Source organism: Melanerpes formicivorus, unplaced genomic scaffold (assembly GCF_026170545.1).
Source record: "Melanerpes formicivorus ecotype bairdi unplaced genomic scaffold, bMelFor1.0.p_v2 SCAF_20, whole genome shotgun sequence".
Classification (NCBI taxonomy): domain Eukaryota; kingdom Metazoa; phylum Chordata; class Aves; order Piciformes; family Picidae; genus Melanerpes; species Melanerpes formicivorus.
The window spans coordinates 9,272,998-9,292,098 of record NW_027142372.1 but is presented as its reverse complement, the minus strand read 5'-3'; the positions used below and the strand labels follow the sequence as shown (position 1 = coordinate 9,292,098).

The 19,101-nt window shown below is 48.5% G+C and overlaps 1 protein-coding gene across 1 annotated transcript; it reads left to right on the top strand.

Annotated features, from left to right (window-relative positions):
- Nucleotides 1-7,129: 7,129 nt before the first annotated feature.
- CYB5B (cytochrome b5 type B) lies at nt 7,130-18,879 on the top strand. The gene is made up of 5 exons (XM_068150700.1): nt 7,130-7,378; nt 14,724-14,852; nt 15,381-15,407; nt 17,156-17,187; nt 17,970-18,879. The coding sequence occupies exons 1-5, from the start codon at nt 7,217-7,219 to the stop codon at nt 18,058-18,060; spliced, it is 441 nt and encodes a 146-aa protein (XP_068006801.1). The 5' UTR covers nt 7,130-7,216; the 3' UTR covers nt 18,061-18,879.
- The last annotated feature ends 222 nt before the right edge of the window (nt 18,880-19,101 follow it).

Below are 19,101 nucleotides of genomic sequence, written 5' to 3'. Positions count from 1 at the left end.
CACTGATAGACACTTGGAGCAGAGCCAGGCTGTATGCCAATGCACGAACTGTCCTTACTGTCACATTGCTTGGAAACTATGACAGAAACAGCCACAGAACCCATACCAGCTGCTATGATGGAGTGGGAAGAGGTAGCCCCAACATCTAGTTTGCGGCAAGACTTCATGGGCTGGGCACAATCTGTGTTTGTGGACATGACTGAAGCCTTCAAGAACTACACAGGAGCTGCTACTTTGTATTTTATTTGGAGTTTTTATACTTTATGCTCTTTTGGACAGCCATCATCACATCTGCGACCACCCATTTTTGGTGCTCCAGTCAGCTGCAAACCCCATTCCCATATCCTGGCACCACAAAATTAGGTCCCTCTTTCAACATTTTGGGGCAGAGATTTTTCAGACCTTGCAAAGGAATCAGAAACTTTGACTTTCATTGATCCCAGTCAGTGAGGGCTGAAAGGAGCCGGTGCCCCGAGGAGGTTGGTTTAGGCGAGGCCAAGATCCTCCAGATCACATCGTGGTTCTATGCCACTCCAGGACATGTCTGACTCAGATGTGGCCCAGAGAACATCACTGATACCACTCTGGAGACCATCTCACCTGAGCTGGGAAAGCACGTGAAAATTCCTCTGGCATTAGGTTATCCGGGATACTCCCTTCCCTCCGCCCTGGCCAGAGGAGAAGGAAACAGACAGGAGAAAACCCCATGTGTTGAATGGAAAACAGTAAAACTGGGAGGGATTTTTTTTATGGGCAAACAAAGGGAGATAAAAATAATCTGTGGAAGAAAGAAGAGTGGCTGCTCACTGTGGGAGCGGCAGGAGGGGACGGGTGCAGCCGTGTCACGCGGCCATGAAATACTCGGAAGGATGCTGAGGGAGATTCCTACGGCCACTTCCTGGGCTGAGAGGAGGTGGCAGAACAACAGGCTTTGGTGAAAATCCTTCTCTGCATGAGATATTCATGGGCAAAATAGTTTTGCTCTTTTTCTGTCATAATATGGAAAAGCAGGTGACAGAGCTGAGACTCCTGAACTTCACCATCCTTCCCTCCATTCAAGGATCCCACAATCAGCTGCCCTTGAACTACAGAACTCCATGTCATCTGAAAAGCTTCTGTACCTGTCTAAGATACAACAAGCTCCAAACAGACACACTAGCCCCTTTGGCAGATCCCATCAGCCTAGCCCAGCTTTTAGGCTACTGAACCATTTCATTTATTTCTGCCCAAAGACCAGTGAGTCCCTGAAGTCCTCTCCCAAGAACAGAATCCCATCCTGGTGGGAATTGGAAGTGACCTCTGGAAATCATCATGTCCAACCCTCCTGCTAAAGCAGGGTCACCCTCAGCAGGTTGCCCAGGATCACAGTGTCCAGGTGGGTGTGGAATGTCTCCAGAGAAGGAGACTCCACAACCTTGCTGGACATCCTGCTCCAAGGCTCTGGCACCCCCAAAGCCAAGACATTTCTCCTCATGTTTAAAGCAAGCTTTCTCTCCAAGATGCCTTGACAAAGCCATTCTGGGGCTACCCGCCTTCTCCAAACCAGGGTTTACTCTGGAAATGCAGCAGAGCTCACCAGGTTGCTCACCAGGTCCACCTCCTCAGCTGCCATGGCTTCCTCCTTGCACCCACCAGCACGTCCCCAATGAAGGCAGTGTCCTTTCAAACCTGCTAAGTAGATCATTTCCCATCCTGTTAGGTGGAACTGCTCCAGGTTCAACCAGATCGACAAGGTTTCCATACCTCCTGGGTTGGCTTGGCCAGCAGCAGCTGATGAAGCTGGAGCATGGTGACACTTATTGATGCCAGAGCATTGTAATCACCATGGCATAGCTAGGGGGCACTGAGAGGGTGCTTATCTCCCTCTGTGCTGCTGGAGCCAGGAGAGGACACAAGATGAAGGCCACAGCCTTGATTTCTCAAGGCTTCCTTCTAGCAGGGCTACACAGCCCAACTGTGCCAATGCTGTGTTAACAGTCCCCAACATGGGGAAATGGACCCAAAATGGTGATTTTCAGAGCACACACAGAAATAAGACTCATTGTTTTAATCTGCAGATCTCCCACAACAAATGAGGAAGAAATAGGGGTTATGGAAGCAGGCAGTGGACTTGGAGTGCAAGTGGCCTTGCTGTCCAGTATTGTCCAGTCCTTGCCTGATGTCAGCATCAATTTGCTCAGGAAAAGGTTTGATGTTTTGCGTGCCAAAAAGCAACCCTGGCAGGAAGGGCCAAATTACAGCCGTGTTTGTGCTTTTCAGTCCTAACTGGCTGATTTATGGATTCTGATGAAGTGATTAGAGATGAAAGAAAACATTCCAGGGAACAAGCCCTGCACGTTGCTGTGGTCTCGTGTCTTTCTGTGTGAGTTACAGTGGAAAAGAAAACAGGATGATGGCCAGGGGCAGCTGGTCACCATGCGCTCTGTTCCCTGCTGCAGAGCACTGGCTGTGAGCGCTGTGCTGCGCCCAACAGAGGACAACAGTACCCACCCTGCAGAGCCTGCTCTGCAAGCAGACACACCACAGCATTCTGACTTCTCTTTGGGCTTGATGGTGGTAAGGAAGAGCAGCAACTGAGGTCTGTTGCTCAGTAAATAAACAGAGAGCTTGTTTGTTACCATGCTCTTTATTTGTGTTGCTAATATGGCTACAAAGCCCGGTTGTGGACCAAGAAGCTACTGTGCTACCTGTAGCTGTAAAGCAGATCCTTATCCAAGGAATGATAGAAAGGCAGTGACAGCCACCAAAAAAAAGACAAGAATGAGACAGTGGAAAGAATAGAATATTAGAATAGAATAGAATTAACCAGGTTGGAAGAAACCTTTGAGATCATCGAGTTCAACCTGTCATCCAACACTGTCTAATCAATTAAACCAAAGGGGACAGGCTGAGAAAAATGATGGGATTACTTTGAAAAACAAAGGAATCTTCCAACTGTGAGAGCTGCAGAGAAGCACAAAGGTACTTCCTAAAAGAATTAATTGAACAGGTTATAGAAACTGGTGCTGAAACCAGCAGGTTATAGAAACTGTGAGGCAATCCGAGGCAGAGGGATGCACTTCACCCTGGACTTGAGACCAGCAGGAGTCTGCTGGGAAGGATCTAGAAAACAAGATGCAGTTTTTAATGCAGCCAAGGGATGGGGCCAGCAGAAATGTTATGAGATGTCTCAAAGCAAGAGGGCAGAGTGATCTTCAGAGCAGCTCTCTGTGAAATGAGACATGAGTGCACTTGCCAAGGCCAGGCAGAAGGGTGTTGTGGCAGCAGGGGTGCATGATGATGAAATGCCATGTTAGTGTACAGTACGTGGCCTGGCTAGGGGCAGTTTCCCTCTCAGCAAGGTTACACAAGGAGGGAGACACAAGGTTGTGTGCCACATCAAAGAAAAGATCTAGAAAGGATTCCCTGTCAGAGAGGATATTTGAGTCACACACGGAGTCAGGGAAACATCCCTAAAGACTGGAAAAGATACACAGAAAGGCACAAAAGAAGATTAAGCTCAAAGTTTAAGGTATGTTGAGAACAAGATATTGGTTAGGTGATTGTGAAGATTTTCAGAACAAGAGGCTAAGATTTTAGCACTATACAAACACCTGATCAATCACTGCATGGATTTGCCCAAATAGAGAAGACCTGAATTGGCATTTACAGGCAAAGTATCTGTGTTGGGGCAAAACAGCTGGAGAGGAAGAAGAGGCCAAAGATTTCCAGCATAGCCTGACCTGAGCAGCTGCTTTGCATAGCCCAGGCACATACAGACAGGGTTCTGGTTCGGAGACTTGGCTTGAAGCAGTCACTGCAGGCTTCAGTGGTGGTGCAGGAGTGTGCACTTAAAAGAGGACTTCAAGTGTGCACACACTGCCTTGGTGCAAAAAAACCCAAACTACCATAGATGAAAGCACCAAGAGCCAGATAAATGTTCCAGCTTTAGGGCTGTCTCACTACATGTCATAAAATAACAGTTTAATTTAGGAGGTAGCCATACAAAAGCCAACAATTCATCAGGACAATACAGCAAAAGCAATGTGTGCAACCACCAGGCTTTTGGAGGAGCAGAAATCCCAGTGTGCTGTGCCACCAGAGCACAAGAGTGCTGATGAGAGACAACAGGCTGGTTGAGAAGCACAAGGCAGTAAATTCACCTCAAAGGCACTTTTGACTACAGCTAAGAGAACCAAGCACCTCAAGGAACAACAGGAGGTAAAGGCACCACCAGAAGGTACCAAAGGATGTGAAACATTCAGTGAAGTTCAGCTCCTGCTGTGGAATATTCAGATATAAAGCTGTCTTACTCAGACAGAGATTACATTGACAGCAGATGGGTTTGAATCCCACACAAGTTAGATCTGCCTCGAATATCATCTCTCCTCACACTTGATCCTTTACCTAGTACTGTGGCTTTATGTCCTTAGTTCCTCCCTGATTGCAACTCAATCCCTGTTTCCATGCAGAACAAGGCCAGGATAAGCAGTAGAGACAAAGAGCCACCAACTGAGGGCTCAGCCATCTGCAAAGGCTGTGCTGTACAACAGGAACTGGATTACACTGTGGTTGCCAGGCACCACTGGAGCAATTCTTTCCTCTCTAGTAATGCAAGATTCCCTTCTTTCTTAGCAGAGAGTGACCCATGAACTTTGACATACAACCTGGGATCTTCAGGAAGCAAGTCTGTTTCTGTACTGGAGTGGATGTGGAAAGACAGTGCTGTTAGTTACCACAGTATCACCAAGGTTGGAAGAGACCTCAAAGATCATCGAGTCCAACCTGTTACCACAGACCTCATGACTAGACCTTGGCACCAAGCGCCACATCCAATCCCCTCTTGAACACCTCCAGGGATGGGGACTCCACCACCTCCCTGGGCAGCACATTCCAATGACGAATGACTCTCTCCATGGAGAACTTTCTCCTGACCTCGAGCCTAAGCCATGACATCCTTGAGCCGATCATTCACCTAAGCTGTTCTGTTAGATTTAGTTTGGATATTAAAAGAAAAGTCTTCACTGAAAGGGTTCTAAAACACTGGAACAGGCTGCCCAGGGTGGTGGTTGAATCCTCTTTCCTGGAGGTGTTTAAAACATGCAGAGATGTGGTGCTGAGGGACGTGGTTTAGCAAACTAATTTGGCAGACTTCGAGAATGGTTGGAGTCCATGATCTTAGAGGTCTTTTCCAACCAAAACAATTCCCTGATTCTATGATTAGGTATGTCTCATTCCCAAAGAGATCACAGAATCACAGAATGTTAAGGATTGGAAGAGACCTCTAGAGATCATCTAGTCAAACCCCCTTGCCAAACAAGATCACCCTGGGCAGGCTGCATAGGAATGCATCCCAGCTGGTGAAGGTACCAACCTTACCTGAGCTCTTGTTACAGTCCCAGCTGCAGCAAACTGCACAGACATTATCCTCCACCAATTCTTTAATCTTTACCTTTAATCTTTAGCCAGTGTTGGCAATATGTTAACACTTCTTACAACATCAGGCATTTCTGCCTCCTCAGCAGTTACATTAAAACAAACAGTCCAGTGTCCAGCATTCTACCTGCACTGAAAGTGCAAGGAAATAAATTCCACAGCTACAAATGTGAGTTCAGAAATGAAAAGCACCAGGTTTACAAGGTACTCAGGTTCCTGAGCTTCCAGTCTGTCCCTAAGCCTGTTCAAAGAGCAAGACAGAACTAAGCAAGTGTCCGACAGCAGGTCTGCAAGGGAACATTCTGCTTGAGAAACTGACACAAATACAGCTCTTGGAGATGTGCTGCACTTCTACAGGGTCACTGAATCCCAGCATGGTGGGGGTGGAAAGGACCTCAGAAGATCATCTAGTCCAACTGCCCTGCTAAAGCAGGGTCACCTACAGCAGGTTGCTCAGGATCACAATGACCAGTGGGGGTTGGAATCTCTCCAGAGTTGGAGACTCCACAACCTCTCTGGGCTGTCTGCTCCAGGGCTCCAGCACCCTCACAGTAGAGATCAAGTTAGAGAAACTCAGTTTAAAGATCTGTGAGATGACTGGCTATTTTACACCAAAAGAAGCAGAGAAAAAGCTATTTCCATTGGCACTGGAATGGAAAGCCCTTCAAAGGAGTCCTATCATTCAGCCAAAGGGGCTCCGACAAATGATTCTCCATAGAATGGTTTGTATTGGAAGGTACCTTTCAAGATCACCTAGTCCAGTTATGCTGCATTCAGCAGGGACATCTTCAACTACATCAGATTGCTCTGATCCCCAAAACAATGTGACCTAGAATGGTTTCAGGGATGAGGCCTCTACCACCACTCTGGGCAACCTGGGCCAGTGTCTCACCATCCTCAGTACGTAAAAAAAGTCTTTCTTCTATCCAGTCTGAATGTCCCTTATTAGTTTAAACCATCACCCCTTGTCCTATCACAACTGACCCTGGCAAAAACATTGTCCCCCATCTTTCTTATCAACCCCTTTAAGTACTGAAAGGCCACAAGGTCTCCCCGGAGCCTTCTCTTTGCCAAGGTGAACAATACCAACTCCCTCAGCCTGTTCTCACCACACAGTGGTTCTGGCCCACAGTTCTTGCCAGCATGCATCCCATGTGCTCTCCTGATGAAACAGCTGCTACCTGTGGGTTCTGTCCCCACACCCATGGAGGTAACCCTGAGATGGCCTGTTGCAACTAGACTCGAGGAGAGGTGCTGCAGCCCAGACCTGGGATAGTCCCTTACGGGAACAGGCGCTTCCCAAGAGTTGCCGGTTTCCTTTTATTCGCCCAACAAGTCGGAAGGGGAGAGTTACCAAAGGCTCGGGACGGATACTAGGCACTACGGCGGGGAGGCCGTTGATGGGCACTTCGCTCTCCGGCGGTCACAGTGGGGTGGCCGTCACCCTGGCTGCGCACAGCCGATTCCTGAGGGCAGATGGATTCAGAAGGAACCAGGTTCAAGGCAGAGACGTCCCAGAAGGGTCCCCCAGAGGAGCCGGAGAGGCGAGGACTATGCCAACACCTTCCCGCCCTGTCGCTGTGGCTGCTCCCTATTGGCCAACGCCCCTGCGGCGCGCCCTTCCATTGGCTGTCGCCGGCGCCAGCAGTCTCCTCGCCACTGGTGCTTCCCTCTCCTCATTGGCTGCGGGAGTGGGTCGGGAGCCGCCGCGGGCCGTTAGCAAAGAGGGCGTGCGTCCGCTATCGGTACGGTGGCTGTTGTGGGTCAAGCGTGTCATTGCGCGAAGTTGCTGGCGGCCAGCATGGAGCCCGGGGAGCGCAAGGAGGCCGGGGGCTCCGCGACGGCGGAGGAGGCGGCCGGTCCCGTTTTCACGCTGGAGGAGGTGGGGAAACGGAACTCTAGTCGTGAGGCCTGGCTGGTTATCCACGGGCGCGTCTACGATGTCACCCGCTTCCTGGAGGAGGTGAGGTCGGGCGGGGCGGGGGCCCGGCCCGTCCCCTCAGGGGCCGGCATGGGGAAGGACGGATCCCGGGGGGGCTGAGGGAAGCGGGGGAGAGCCTGGGGGAGGGTGTTTGGAGTGGAGAGAGAAGGGGAGGGCCTGAAGGTGCGGAGGAGATGTAAGGGAGGGCGGGAGAGGTGCCATGGGGTGCAGAGAGTTCAGGGCTAGGGGAGGCTGCAAGGGGAAGCGGGGTTGAGAAGGCCCCGGGGGGTGTGTGTGGGGGTGCTCTTGTGTTCCTCAGGCAGCTCTCTGCCCCCAGGCTGTGGGAATTTAGCGACCTAGCGTTGGCGGAAGGAGGGTCCCCGAGCCTTGAGGGAAGCCCCAGGAGACCCTCTGGTCTGGGAGATTTCCTGTGCTTATGACAGCTCCTGTCCGTGTGCAGAGACCCCGCAAAAAACCTGATGGCAGGTCGTGTTGGCAAGGGCCAGATGAGAGCAAGGGTTGTGCTTCTGCTGTTTTCTGAGGAAGTCTGCTCAGGCATGTCTTACGTGGGAGGCGCAGCTTTTCTTATGCCATGTAATGTAACTTCTGGTCATGTAGGGTAAAGTATCTGGCTGGATCAGTAGTTTAAATTTTACTTTTCCAGAGACATCATTTCTCAGTGATGACCTGTGACAGGACAAAGGGCAACAGGCACAAACTGGAACACAGGAAGTTCCATCTGAGCAGGAGGAAGCAGTTTCTTTGCTGTGAGGGTGCCAGAGCCCTGGAACAGGCTGCCCAGAGAGGTTGTGGAGTCTCTGACTCCATACCCACCTGCACATTGTGATCCTGGGCGACTCTGCTTAAGAAGGGGGTTGAACTATATGATCTCCAGAGATCCCTTCCAAACCACTGTGCTGGGATTCAGTGACAGCCCCAAACTTAACTGAGAAAGTGATTGTGATTGAGTAGATAAGCAGCTGCTGCACTACTGCCTTCCTGGAAGGGACTATGCAGGAGTGATCTGGAAATGATACAATCTCTGCTGCATAATCTCCAGTTTTCTTGGATGTGGGGACAAAACCTGCTTCTTGATGCTTTTGACTTCCATTTTTGAGAAGCTTGAGAACATTCTCATTAGTGTTTGGAGCTGAAAATAGAGTGGGAAGATACAGTAACAGAATTTCAGGGGGCTTTTATCCCAGCTTGAAGTAACACCAAACCCTTTTGTAGCATCTACAGGGTAGTGTATGAAAGTAATTCTGAATCAGCTGCACCAGGAGAGCAGTTCAGTGACGGTGTGCCTGTTGCTGCTTGTTGGTTTTGCTCATATAAATTAAACTCTCGTTTTCCTCCAGGCATGTGTGATGAAAGCATGTCTGCTCTGTAGTCATAACATCTACTGACAAAGCTCCCTTGGCAAGGTGTAGAGGCTTATCAGAGGCAGGAGGGAGTAGCAACCTGGCAGCTTTTTTTGCAGTGGCCTGACAGCTGAAGATGGTGGATTTCTGCATAGCTTTTGGTACTTATTTGTCATGTTGAACACAATCTGTTCTGTTCATTGGATCTGGCATTACAACACTCATTCAGAATCAAGAGCTGTGCTTTGAGTCTTCCCCCAACAGTTATTTTAAGAGAGCCTCTAAGGTATGTCAGTGAAAAAATTAGGCAGTGTCTTTTCCTACAGAGCTGGCCTTTGCTGTACCAGCGCTGCAGTGTGTAGAGCTCTTCCGTGGAAAATCTTGCTTTCCTGGGACCATGACCAGATCCCAGCTGCTTGCTCCTTTGCTCACCAGTGTCTGTGGTGTAACCAGCACTGTTCAGAGATTCCTCTGTGTTGGGTGCAGGATCTGAAAAGCTGCTTGCTGTGCAGACTTTGATACTTGGGGGAGACTCCAGGCACCCAGTACGCTGGAAGGAGAAGTGCGTGGTGCCTGCCAGAAGCACGGAAGTCTGGCAGTGTGGATCAGCAGTGGCATGAAGAGTTATCAGTTGATGCTCAGCTCTTTTGTTTTATGGGAGAGTCTGCAGCTCCGGTGGGGTGAGGGATCAGTTGCACATTTAGTCACATGCATCTAAATCAAGATGCAAACTGTGCCTTAGAGAGCTCAGTTGCTGGGGTGGGAAGGAGAAGACAATCATACTGAGTATGACTAATTCAGGAAGCTCTTATATGGACCTATAAGGAGAATTAAGGTACTCAGGCTTCTGTTCCAAGGTCAGTTCACAAATCCAGAAGCTTTTCAGAGATTTTCTGAGCAGCTGACTGCTTCCTTTTACATGTAGACCCCCTTCAAGTGTTTGAGCACTGGGTGAAATCTGTCATTTGTTGGAGCAGGTCCAGAGGAAGCCATGAAAATGATATGAGGGCTGGAACTGCTTTGCTGTGAGGACAGGCTGAGAGAGTTGGGGTTGTTCAGCCTGGAGAAGAGAAGGTTCCTGGCAGACCTGGCCTTTCAGTATTCAAAGGGGACAGACTTTTGAGCAGGATCTGTTGTAACAGAACAAAGGGTGATGTCTTAAACTAGAAGAGGGAGATTTAGACTGGATGGAAGGAAAGAGCTTTTAGCACTAAGGGTGGCAAGACACTGGCCTAGGTTGTCCAGGGAGGTGGGAGATGCCCGATGCCTGGAACCATAACAGGTCAGGTTGTCTGGGGCTCTGAGGAACATGCTCTAGTTGCAGATGTCCCTGCTGACTGCAGGGGATTGGATTAGATAAGCTTCAAAGGTCCCTTCTCACTCAAAACATTCCAGGATTCTATGATTCTTTGTGGTTCTAACAGTAGATTTGCTCTTTACAGGCAAGTACATAGCTAAGGTAGGTAGAGTCTGTGCTTAAGAGGAGCTGGTGGTTAAGAGCATTATCAATGAGGTGAAAGTGAAAAGAAGGGAATTATCAGATGGATGCTTACACCAAAGAGGCAATGTTTAGATTTTTATCTCCCTACTGCACCAGCAGTATGTAAACAGTGTCAAGTAATACCCCTCTTTGTCTGCATTTAATTCCTTCATACTGTGGTGGATCTGAAACCAGAACTCTGTGGGAGAGGAGAAGGAAGAATGTCAGAGGAGAATGGTTTTGCTCATGCTGATTAGCTCTGCAGAGATGTTGTTGGGGAAACCCGTTCCATGTCTTAAAATGAGGTCTGAAGGGTGTGTGGCTGACACAGCCCCCTTGTCCAGGTGGCTGCTTGTCCTTGTGTTCTGGCATTACTACTGCCCAGTAACACTCTTCTCTTTCCCAGCTTATTTCTCTCTGATACAGGGGGCTAGGGGTGAAACTTTCTGCATCCCTGCTCATCCTGATAAATGTCATTAATGCTGCTTCTGAGCTGGTCTGTAGTTTACAGCAGGTCTGTAGCAGCAGTTACAGGCAGATGTGTGCAGATGGGCACTGGGAGGTTATGAAAAGATGACTCAAGGCTCTGGGTTGTCTCTTGGAAGTCTTCACTGCCCACCTACGGTTCTGACCTGCTGCTGCCTTTCCCCCCCATCCTCTCTGAACGCTGCACAGATGGAGCATCTTCTGAGGCCTCCTGGATAAATACAGCCTTGCTGGCTGGACACAAAGGATGGACAATATCAGTTGCTAATTGGGGAGTGAGTCATCAAGGGCGAATGAATGTTCTTTCATCACCACCACAGAGCATCAGTGACATTTAAAGTGAGCTTGGAGTGAATATGAGGTTGTACAACTTCCAGCTTCTGCTGTTCTCTGGATCCAGGCTGGAATTTGAAGAATGTCACACTGAGTTGCAGCTTTTGGGAGCACCTGCTATAGCTGGGAGTATTGCAAAGCTTGAGGACAACTTGGGTTTTCTCCTTACCTCAGCCTCTGGGCTGTGGCCTCCCTTCTGCACTGCCTGAGCCAGGGATGGGAAGGGTGCCTTATGCTGGTGATGGCTGTTGTGCTTTCACTCCCAAATGATAAGATTCTCCCTGTAAAACTCTGCTCAGTGGTGTTGGTTGTATCCTTCCAGAACTGGTGCTTCAAGACTATTCACGTTGCTGTCCATGTGTACTGTCTGTGCTGAATGCTCCAGTGACCAGGAGGTTCCAGGTCTGTTACTTTTGTTGAGAGAAATTTCTGTGGACTGGCCCTTGGGACTACTTCTTTTTTTCTTCTTTTTTTTTTTCTTCTGTCTGTTTCTCTTCAGAAACAGGTATGTTTTCAGCCATTGTGTCTTCTGGAAGTGTAGATTTTTCCTTTTCCCCAGTTTTCCTGCAGGAGCTGTAGCTTTGAGGAGTTTTGTGTCAGAGTCAATGACTTCCTGTATAAATAGTCTGGGTTTACATTTCTTGGGGTGCAACAAGGTAAGAATTGTCTGGCTGCATCTGTGGTTGTCCAGACTAGCAGGTCCTTTCAGAAATATGATATATGTAAAGATGTTTTGCAGCCAAAAGCTTTTGACCTGGTGATTACAGTGAAGGACAGATGTGCATGAATAAATAAGTCTTTTTTGTACTTGTGGTTTTAGCAAGTGCATAGGAGGGGTTGAGAGACCTGGGGCTTTTTAGCTTGGAGAAGAGCAGACTGAGGGGATCTTCTCAATGCTCAGCAAGAGCTACAGGGTAGTTGTCAAGAGCATGGGGCCAGACTCTTCTCAGTGGTGCCCAGCGACAGGACAAAGGGCATGGGGCACAAATTGGAACCCAGGAGGTTCCATCTGACCATGAAGAGAAACTTCTTTGCTGTGAGGGCTCTGGTTCCCTTGAGCAGGCTGCCCAGAGATGTCATGGAGTCTCCTTTTCTGGAGAGATTCAAACCTCTCTGTGATCATGGGTGATTTGCTGTGGGTGACCCTGCTTGTGCAGGGGGGATTGGACTAGATGATCCTCAGAGGTCCCTTTCAACCCCCACCATGCTGGGATTCTGGGACTGTGTGACAGAAAGGCTTCAGACCCAAAGACGTGAAGAGGAGCGAGCTTTGCTGTTCTGCTTCTCTCTTGGGCTTCACCATTTTTGTCTCTTGTACATGCAAAGACTGGGTGCTGCTAAAAGCCAGTATCCACTGTATGGTCCCTGTTACTGCAGGTTTCTGTCTGCCCTTTTAGGGTGGATAATTAGGAAAGCAGGGCTGTCTTCTTAAAATTCAGCTCTGATATTTTTTCCATCTGACCTGAGATTTCTGGTGAGACATTTCTGAGGAGTTCTCCTAGCAGGCTGAAAGTGAACGGCCTGCTTTTCACCCCCTCGTTGCTGTGCACCTTTGCAAGCATGCTTCTAAAAGAGCTGAAAAGAGGACAGTGTGCATAGACATCATACAGCATCCCACCACTCCAGCTGGGTCTGAGAGTGTGACCTAGGGCATACAGAAATGATCTAAAGGGTACTCTTGCTTCAGCCTGTGTTTCCTTTGTCTCCCTTGTCTAACCAGAGACACTCATCCAGCTCTGTATGAGCTCAGTCACAGTTACCCCAGCAGACAATTTCTTCCCTTTCTTTGTCAGTTGTTTTCTGCCTGGATGGTCCTTCATCTGATTCCTTCTGAGACTGAGGGTTTGGTATGGGAGAAATAGCAGCAAGACCTGTAGCCAGGCATGGAGGGAATGAGCAGATTGGAGCCTCACTTGGTTTTATAGCTAAAGCAACCTAATAACTGCCTGCTAACCAAGCTGTGTCTTGGAACTGCAGACTTTGCCCTTCTGCTGCTGAGAAAGCTCCACATTGATTTTGTTACATACCTGGACAATAAAGGGATTTATTCAGAAGAAAGATCTCTGATATGAGGATTGCAGACTTTGCTGCAGGAGCTCACTGGAGTAAACAACTGGAGTGGTTTTGTGTCCGTACTGGGTATGTTTGGTATGAGGGGTGATAGCCAAGTGGGAGTAGTTCAAGTTTTGGCAGCAAACACAGGCAAGCTGAAGGAAGAGGAGTAATGACAACTGCTCTGTGTCTGTGGGGAGGAAAAGGATAGTGCAGAGAAAAACAGGTGGGTTAGTCCTTTGATCTGAAACTCTGAACAGCTCCAGTTCCAGGCCTGTAGCTGTTTGAGGCATTGCAGGCAGCAGTGAACAAGCCTCATCGTCTCAGCTCCTGCCTTTAGTGCCTGATGCTCTGGAAAACTGGGTCAGTCCCTGTGAGTGCACTCAGAGGCCTGACCACTTTATTGCCTTAACTGGATTAGCTGATAAACTGCACTATTTGTTCACACTCCTGCTGTAAAGAGATTGCACTTTGCCGGTTCTGTGGGTAGCGCTTTCCATTGCCAGGCTGTTCCTGGAATTGAGGTATTGACAGTGCTAGAGGACAACCCAACCCATCAAGGAAAACAGACCTGCACCAGGGTATTTCACTTCACACCGTGTGGTCTGTGACCATCTGCCACCAAGAGCAATGCCAGTGTCGCTGTGGAGTGTGCTGTGGATTTGGTACTAATGTTGTTGGAACTTCCAAATCCCTGGAATCAGTAGATCATGTCAAACAGCATAACGTTTTGTGGCACTTCTTTATTCTCTCCCCTGGTTGTTGAGTGCTTCTGGATCAAATTCAGTGTTGTTGGGACTACACTGGAGTTGTAGTTTCTTATGTCACTGGAAAACATGATGCGTTTCTCCTCTGTCTCCATTCCTCATGGCACAGCTATGTGCAGAGGGAGGCTGTCAGCCAAATATTGTTAGTTTTTGTAGCATCTGAAGAAGAGGAACTTTCCTTCCTCTGATGTTTGTGAAGGCAATGTAGTCTTGTGCTTCACTAGCAGCTGAGTTGCCTTGGGAAAGTTCTTGAGACAGTCATGCAGTGGAGTTCCACCTAGACACGAGGAGAATCTTTGCTCTGAGGGTGCTGGAGTCCTCTCTGAGCAGACTGCCCAGAGAGGTTCTGGAGTCTCCTCCTTTGGAGAGATTCCAAACCTGCCTGGACATTGTTACCCTGGGCAACCTGCTGTGGGTGACCCTGCTTTAGCAGGGGTTTTGGACTAGGTGGTCCCCAGTGGTCCCTTCCAACTTCTACCATGCTGGGATTTGGGGATTCTGTGAGAGGCTCTGCTGCAAGCCAGGAAGTGTGATCGATACAGTGAGGCCTATGAAAAGCTGTATCAAGATGTCCTATTTTTTTTGGTATGATTTTCTTGTTCAAGTCCATTACAGAATCACAGAGGGGGTGGCTTGGCTGTGGGGACAGAGCTATGCTCCCCTGTGTATGTTGGAGATCCACCTCTTTGGAAGGATTTTTATTACATGAAGTATTCTCCAGGCTGTGCAGCACTCATCATTCTCTGTGAATTCCTGAAGGAGAGGTCTGACAGTGGAATCTTTGGAAGGTTCTATGGATGATATTGGTTTGAGGCATCCATAATGAATGGAAGAGGTTGGAAGGAAGGCTGACAGCTCTCCTGGCACCATCATATAGCCCTTTCCTCACCTGAAGTTTTCTCTTGCAGCATCCAGGTGGGGAAGAGGTTTTGCTGGAACAAGCTGGTAGAGATGCCACAGAGAGCTTCGAAGATGTTGGGCATTCCACAGATGCCCGGGAAATGCTGAAGCAGTACTACATAGGGGAGGTCCACCCGGTAAGGCCTGGCTAGCTGTGACAGCCCCTTTCAAAGATGGGATGGGACTGGGGGAAAAGGTGAATCTCTTCTGTGTAACTCACTCCACACATACACCAAGACATGTCTTGTGAAATAAGTAAGTAGTTAAGCGTTGTAGGGAGTGTGTGTTGTCCAGGACTTCTGTTGAGGAAACAAAATGAAATCAGTCTTCCCTGTCCACCATTCAGAACAGACTTCTCACCACAATTGCATCTGGGCTTTTAGGGAAGCTAATCTAGTTGGTTCCCTCCTTAGCTGGTGGTACCACAACTTCCCTTTGTCTTGTAACCAGAATTGAGGAGGGTGAGAGATCACAGAGGGAGGCACAGCTTCCCTCAGCCACAAAGACTGTGCCTTTGGGTGCTGAAGGAAGGGCTTCTTTGAAAACCCAGTCCAGGTAATTGCCCCTGTGATGAGGGCAGTGCACAGAACAATTCCCTCATAAATCCTGCTGGTTTCTCTTGATGTCAGTGCTTATCTTCTCCTTTTTTTTTTCCCCCTTGACAGTGTGATCGTGAAAAGAAAGATTCCAAGGTAAGCTATCAGTGTGTTACTTTTCTATTTGAGATTAAGGCTTTGCCAAAGTTGTCACACACCACCTTTTCCCCTCTTTTATTTTCCTTTTTCTTTTCCTGTGGAGCTTGGGGCCTTATGTTTACACAAACTACAGTGATGAATAAATCTCCCAAGCAAATTGCACCTTTGTTTTTGTCCAAAACTCTGTAGTCATCTTGGTGTGAAATTGGAAGTGGGTTTTGTGCCCTCTCTCCCCTGACATCAGCAATGTTATTTCCACACCTTGAGCCACAGAGCGTTTTTTTCTGCATTGCTCGCTCTGTGCCTGACCACCAAACTGTTGGTGCTGTCACAGGAGACAGGCACAGCCACCACACAGTTGGCTGCAAAAAAAGAATTCTCTGTTCTCTGCCTTAGTAATCGCTGGTGTTGCTTAAAACTCAGGTACTCCTGGATGAGAACAGGACCCAGTGTAGCAAAAAGTGCCTTTGAAATGGCTGGGGAGAGGGAAATGGTAATAAATAGAATCCCCTCTGGGAGATAAACATGTGCCTCCAGCTGGCTGGTCCTCTTGCTGGGCTGGCAAGCTTGGCCCAGGCACAGCTCTGCCTTCAACAGCTCTTTCAGTAGGTGTTGTCTGAGGCAGGGCCACTCACAGAGCAGTGGGAAGCAAGAAGGAAACTCTCCACAGGGAGAGAGTGACTGCAGAGTGGTGGTTTGCTCTAGTCAGTCAGAGAAGGAATCATTCAGGCTGGGTGAAGCCTATGCTTCCTTATAACCCAGGACTGCACGATTATGCCTATATTCACCTTAAAATGTATTGTTTGGTTCAAGTCTGCTTCACAAACAGCCTAAAAAGTGTGTAGAAATCTGAGTTAGGAGGTAAATATATTTTTACCTCCTTAGTTAGGAGGTAAATATATTTTTTTCCCCCCAAATGTTTTCTGAGGAAGGTCCAGTGAGTTCCATACAGCCCAGGTCCTTCCCCAGTGAACAACATCTGCTTTAAAACATCTGCCCACATATCACTTAAAAATAGCAGGGAATAGAAATCAGCAGTGTAAAAATAAATAGGGGGGAACCACAAAAAAAAAAAAAAAGAGTAGTTGTCCCTGTAAACTCTTGTGAGGCTGCTCTGAGGTAGCTCCCCACAGATCAGTGTCAGTGTTTAGCATCCACTGCATGTATTCTGGCAGAGCACTGAGGCTCTCTATAAATTGAGATAATTCTGTTTAGGGTGGGCAGGAAAGGTGATTTCTGGCTGCTAGGTGTTGGTTTAAACTGGGGAGCAGCAACAAGCAGCAAGGAAGAGGCTGCAGCGCTGATGAAGCCTAGATGAGAGTTTTAGCTGACTGGAAAAAGGGTTGAAATAGAGTTTTATGAAAGAAATGTAGAAAATTGGAAATGGCTTATGTTGAACACTGTGGGCAGCATCAGAACAGCAAAGGGGGATGTGGGCAGGGGTTTGGGGAGGGGGGTGACAGTGATAGGACTATCGGGATCAGAGTGCTGGTTGTCATCCATCCTAGACCTTTTTTTGAGAGGGGTGCAAATTCTGGTGAGAAGCTGAGGACTGGATGGAAGGTGTTGGATCGATGGGGAGGATGTGGAGGCCATAAACATCTGCACTTGTGGCAGAGGGCATTTGGGGGAGGAAGGGGAGGGTTAGTTTTCCTCTCTGCTTGTAATCACGTGTTCAGTCTTGTCTTATCAGCATGTGTTGAATGTTCCTTTTTTCCCTGCTAACTCCCTCTTTCCTCCTTCAGAACCCAAGTATGACATCCTCAGGCCAAGCAAGGTACCGTATCTTTAAAATCAGAGCAAGACATTGTTTGTAGAACCACATATTAACTCTAATGGGCAGGAAAACCCCTGAGGATGTTACTGCACCATCCAGCAAGGCAGTGGTCCAAAGCAAGTTGCCATGCTCATGTCACACAACCACGGCCATGGGATTATTGGGGTGGTGACTGCAGGCTATGGGGTGATGCCACACAGCCATGGGCATTTTTTTGGTGGATCTCTACTGTAACCAGCCCTGTTCAGTTGACAATCCTTAAAACCAGAACAGGGCCCCTGGTCTTTCACAGCTGATGCAGAACTTCTTTGCTGAAGAGGCTGCTGAAGGTGAGCCTGTGGCCTCTGGTTTCTGAGCGAGGAAGATTTATTGTGGGGTAGCTGCGGCAGTTTCCATCCCTGAGTCAACTCAGCTGTTTGTACAGCACAAATTACAGTCTGACTTATTTAAGGAAGAAAAGTAAACCAACAACAAAAAACCCAAATTGGTTTCTGTATGTGCCAGGCTGGAAACTTCAGCAGTTCAGCTGCTATTTAGTAAGCCACCAAGCCAGGCTTGAAGGGGCCTCTGGCAGGGGCTGGGCAGAGCATGGGCAATGCTGGAGTTGCCCAGTCCTGCAAACCAGGCCCACAAGCTGATGGGAGACAGGTCCTGAGGGTTCCCTAGATGAGAACAGGCATGTAATGAGCAAGGAGCATCTTGGAAGAATCATTAACTTGAATTCTTTCTTCTGTTCTCTGTTGTGTGTATTTATGTTGGTTGGTTGCTTTATCTCCTGATAGTTTCTGGTCGACATGGCTAATCCCCATCTTCGGAGCTCTGGTCATAGGTTTAATGTATCGCTACTACATGCTGGATGGGAGAACCTCCTGAACTGACCTGCTGGGACCTCAGACAGCCTTGAAAGAGGGTGTGAGAGAGCACGTGCATGCAACACGCAGAGCTCTGCTTCCCTTAACCTTTTCTGCCTCGCTTATGGCTTTGAGTTTGTCAAGTGATGTTGATATCCATGGGACCAAGCTAACCTCAAACGCTCTCTGTGCTAACTTGGGGACCCACGAACTTGTCGTGCTTTCTTCTGGTGGTGGCAGGGCGAGGGCAGCTTCCTGACGTTCCCTTACCCTCGTGTGTGGCTCCCTTGCTGTGCGTGCTCCTGTACTCGCTCTCTCACGCTCCCTCTCGCTCTCTGAAGTAAACCACCGCCGACCTTTTTGTTCTTTCAATGCCTTTTTGTTGAGCCAGACGAGGGTGAAACGGCTGCTCGTGAGCCTGTGGATTTGCCTCAGTCCTTCACGTAGCAGAAATAAACTGCAAGTTCTCCACAGTCCTTTCCAGCAAAGATGGCCGGAGCTGTGGTTCCGCAGTAACCTCCCCAGTGCATGCAGGCAACACTAATTGGAGCAGCAGGAAATTGTTAGCTTGGCTACCTCTTTCTGTCTGTGTCCGTTTTTAACGGTTCAACAAATACAAGTATTTTAAAGGCAATTTTGTTCATTTTGTAAGATTTGTACTTGTCCCTTTAAAACAACAGTGTACATTTCATGAAACAATTTGTACCTCCAACCCTGGTTTGTTTGGGTGCTCTTGTGCTGCGGCAGTGCCAGAAATGGGAACCGATGTGTGTGGCTTCTCCAAATGCAGATTGTTCTTGCTCCCCGAGGTCTTGATCCAATACACATGTTGGAAACAAAACTCTTTGTTGTTTACTGTGTGTGCACCAGATGGGGGGGGGGGTGGGGGGGGGGAGGGGGTGTTGAACCAAATAAATCCAGTTTCTTCTTCCTGAATGAAAAGAAAGCTGGTTGGGATTGAGCCTGGGTGGCAGGTCAAGAGAGACAACTCTCCCCCTCTGCTCTGGTCAGACCCCTCCTGGAGTATTGTCTACTTCTGGAGACCGCAGCACAGGAAGGTGAT

Excerpts from the sequence above, each read along its gene's own strand:
- CYB5B (XM_068150700.1), top strand. The coding sequence starts at position 7,217 with ATGGAGCCCGGGGAGCGCAAGGAGGCCGGGGGCTCCGCGACGGCGGAG. Across the intron at positions 7,379-14,723 it reads TCACCCGCTTCCTGGAGGAG|CATCCAGGTGGGGAAGAGGT; the intron begins GTGAGGTCGGGC and ends TTTCTCTTGCAG. Across the intron at positions 14,853-15,380 it reads ACATAGGGGAGGTCCACCCG|TGTGATCGTGAAAAGAAAGA; the intron begins GTAAGGCCTGGC and ends CCCCCTTGACAG.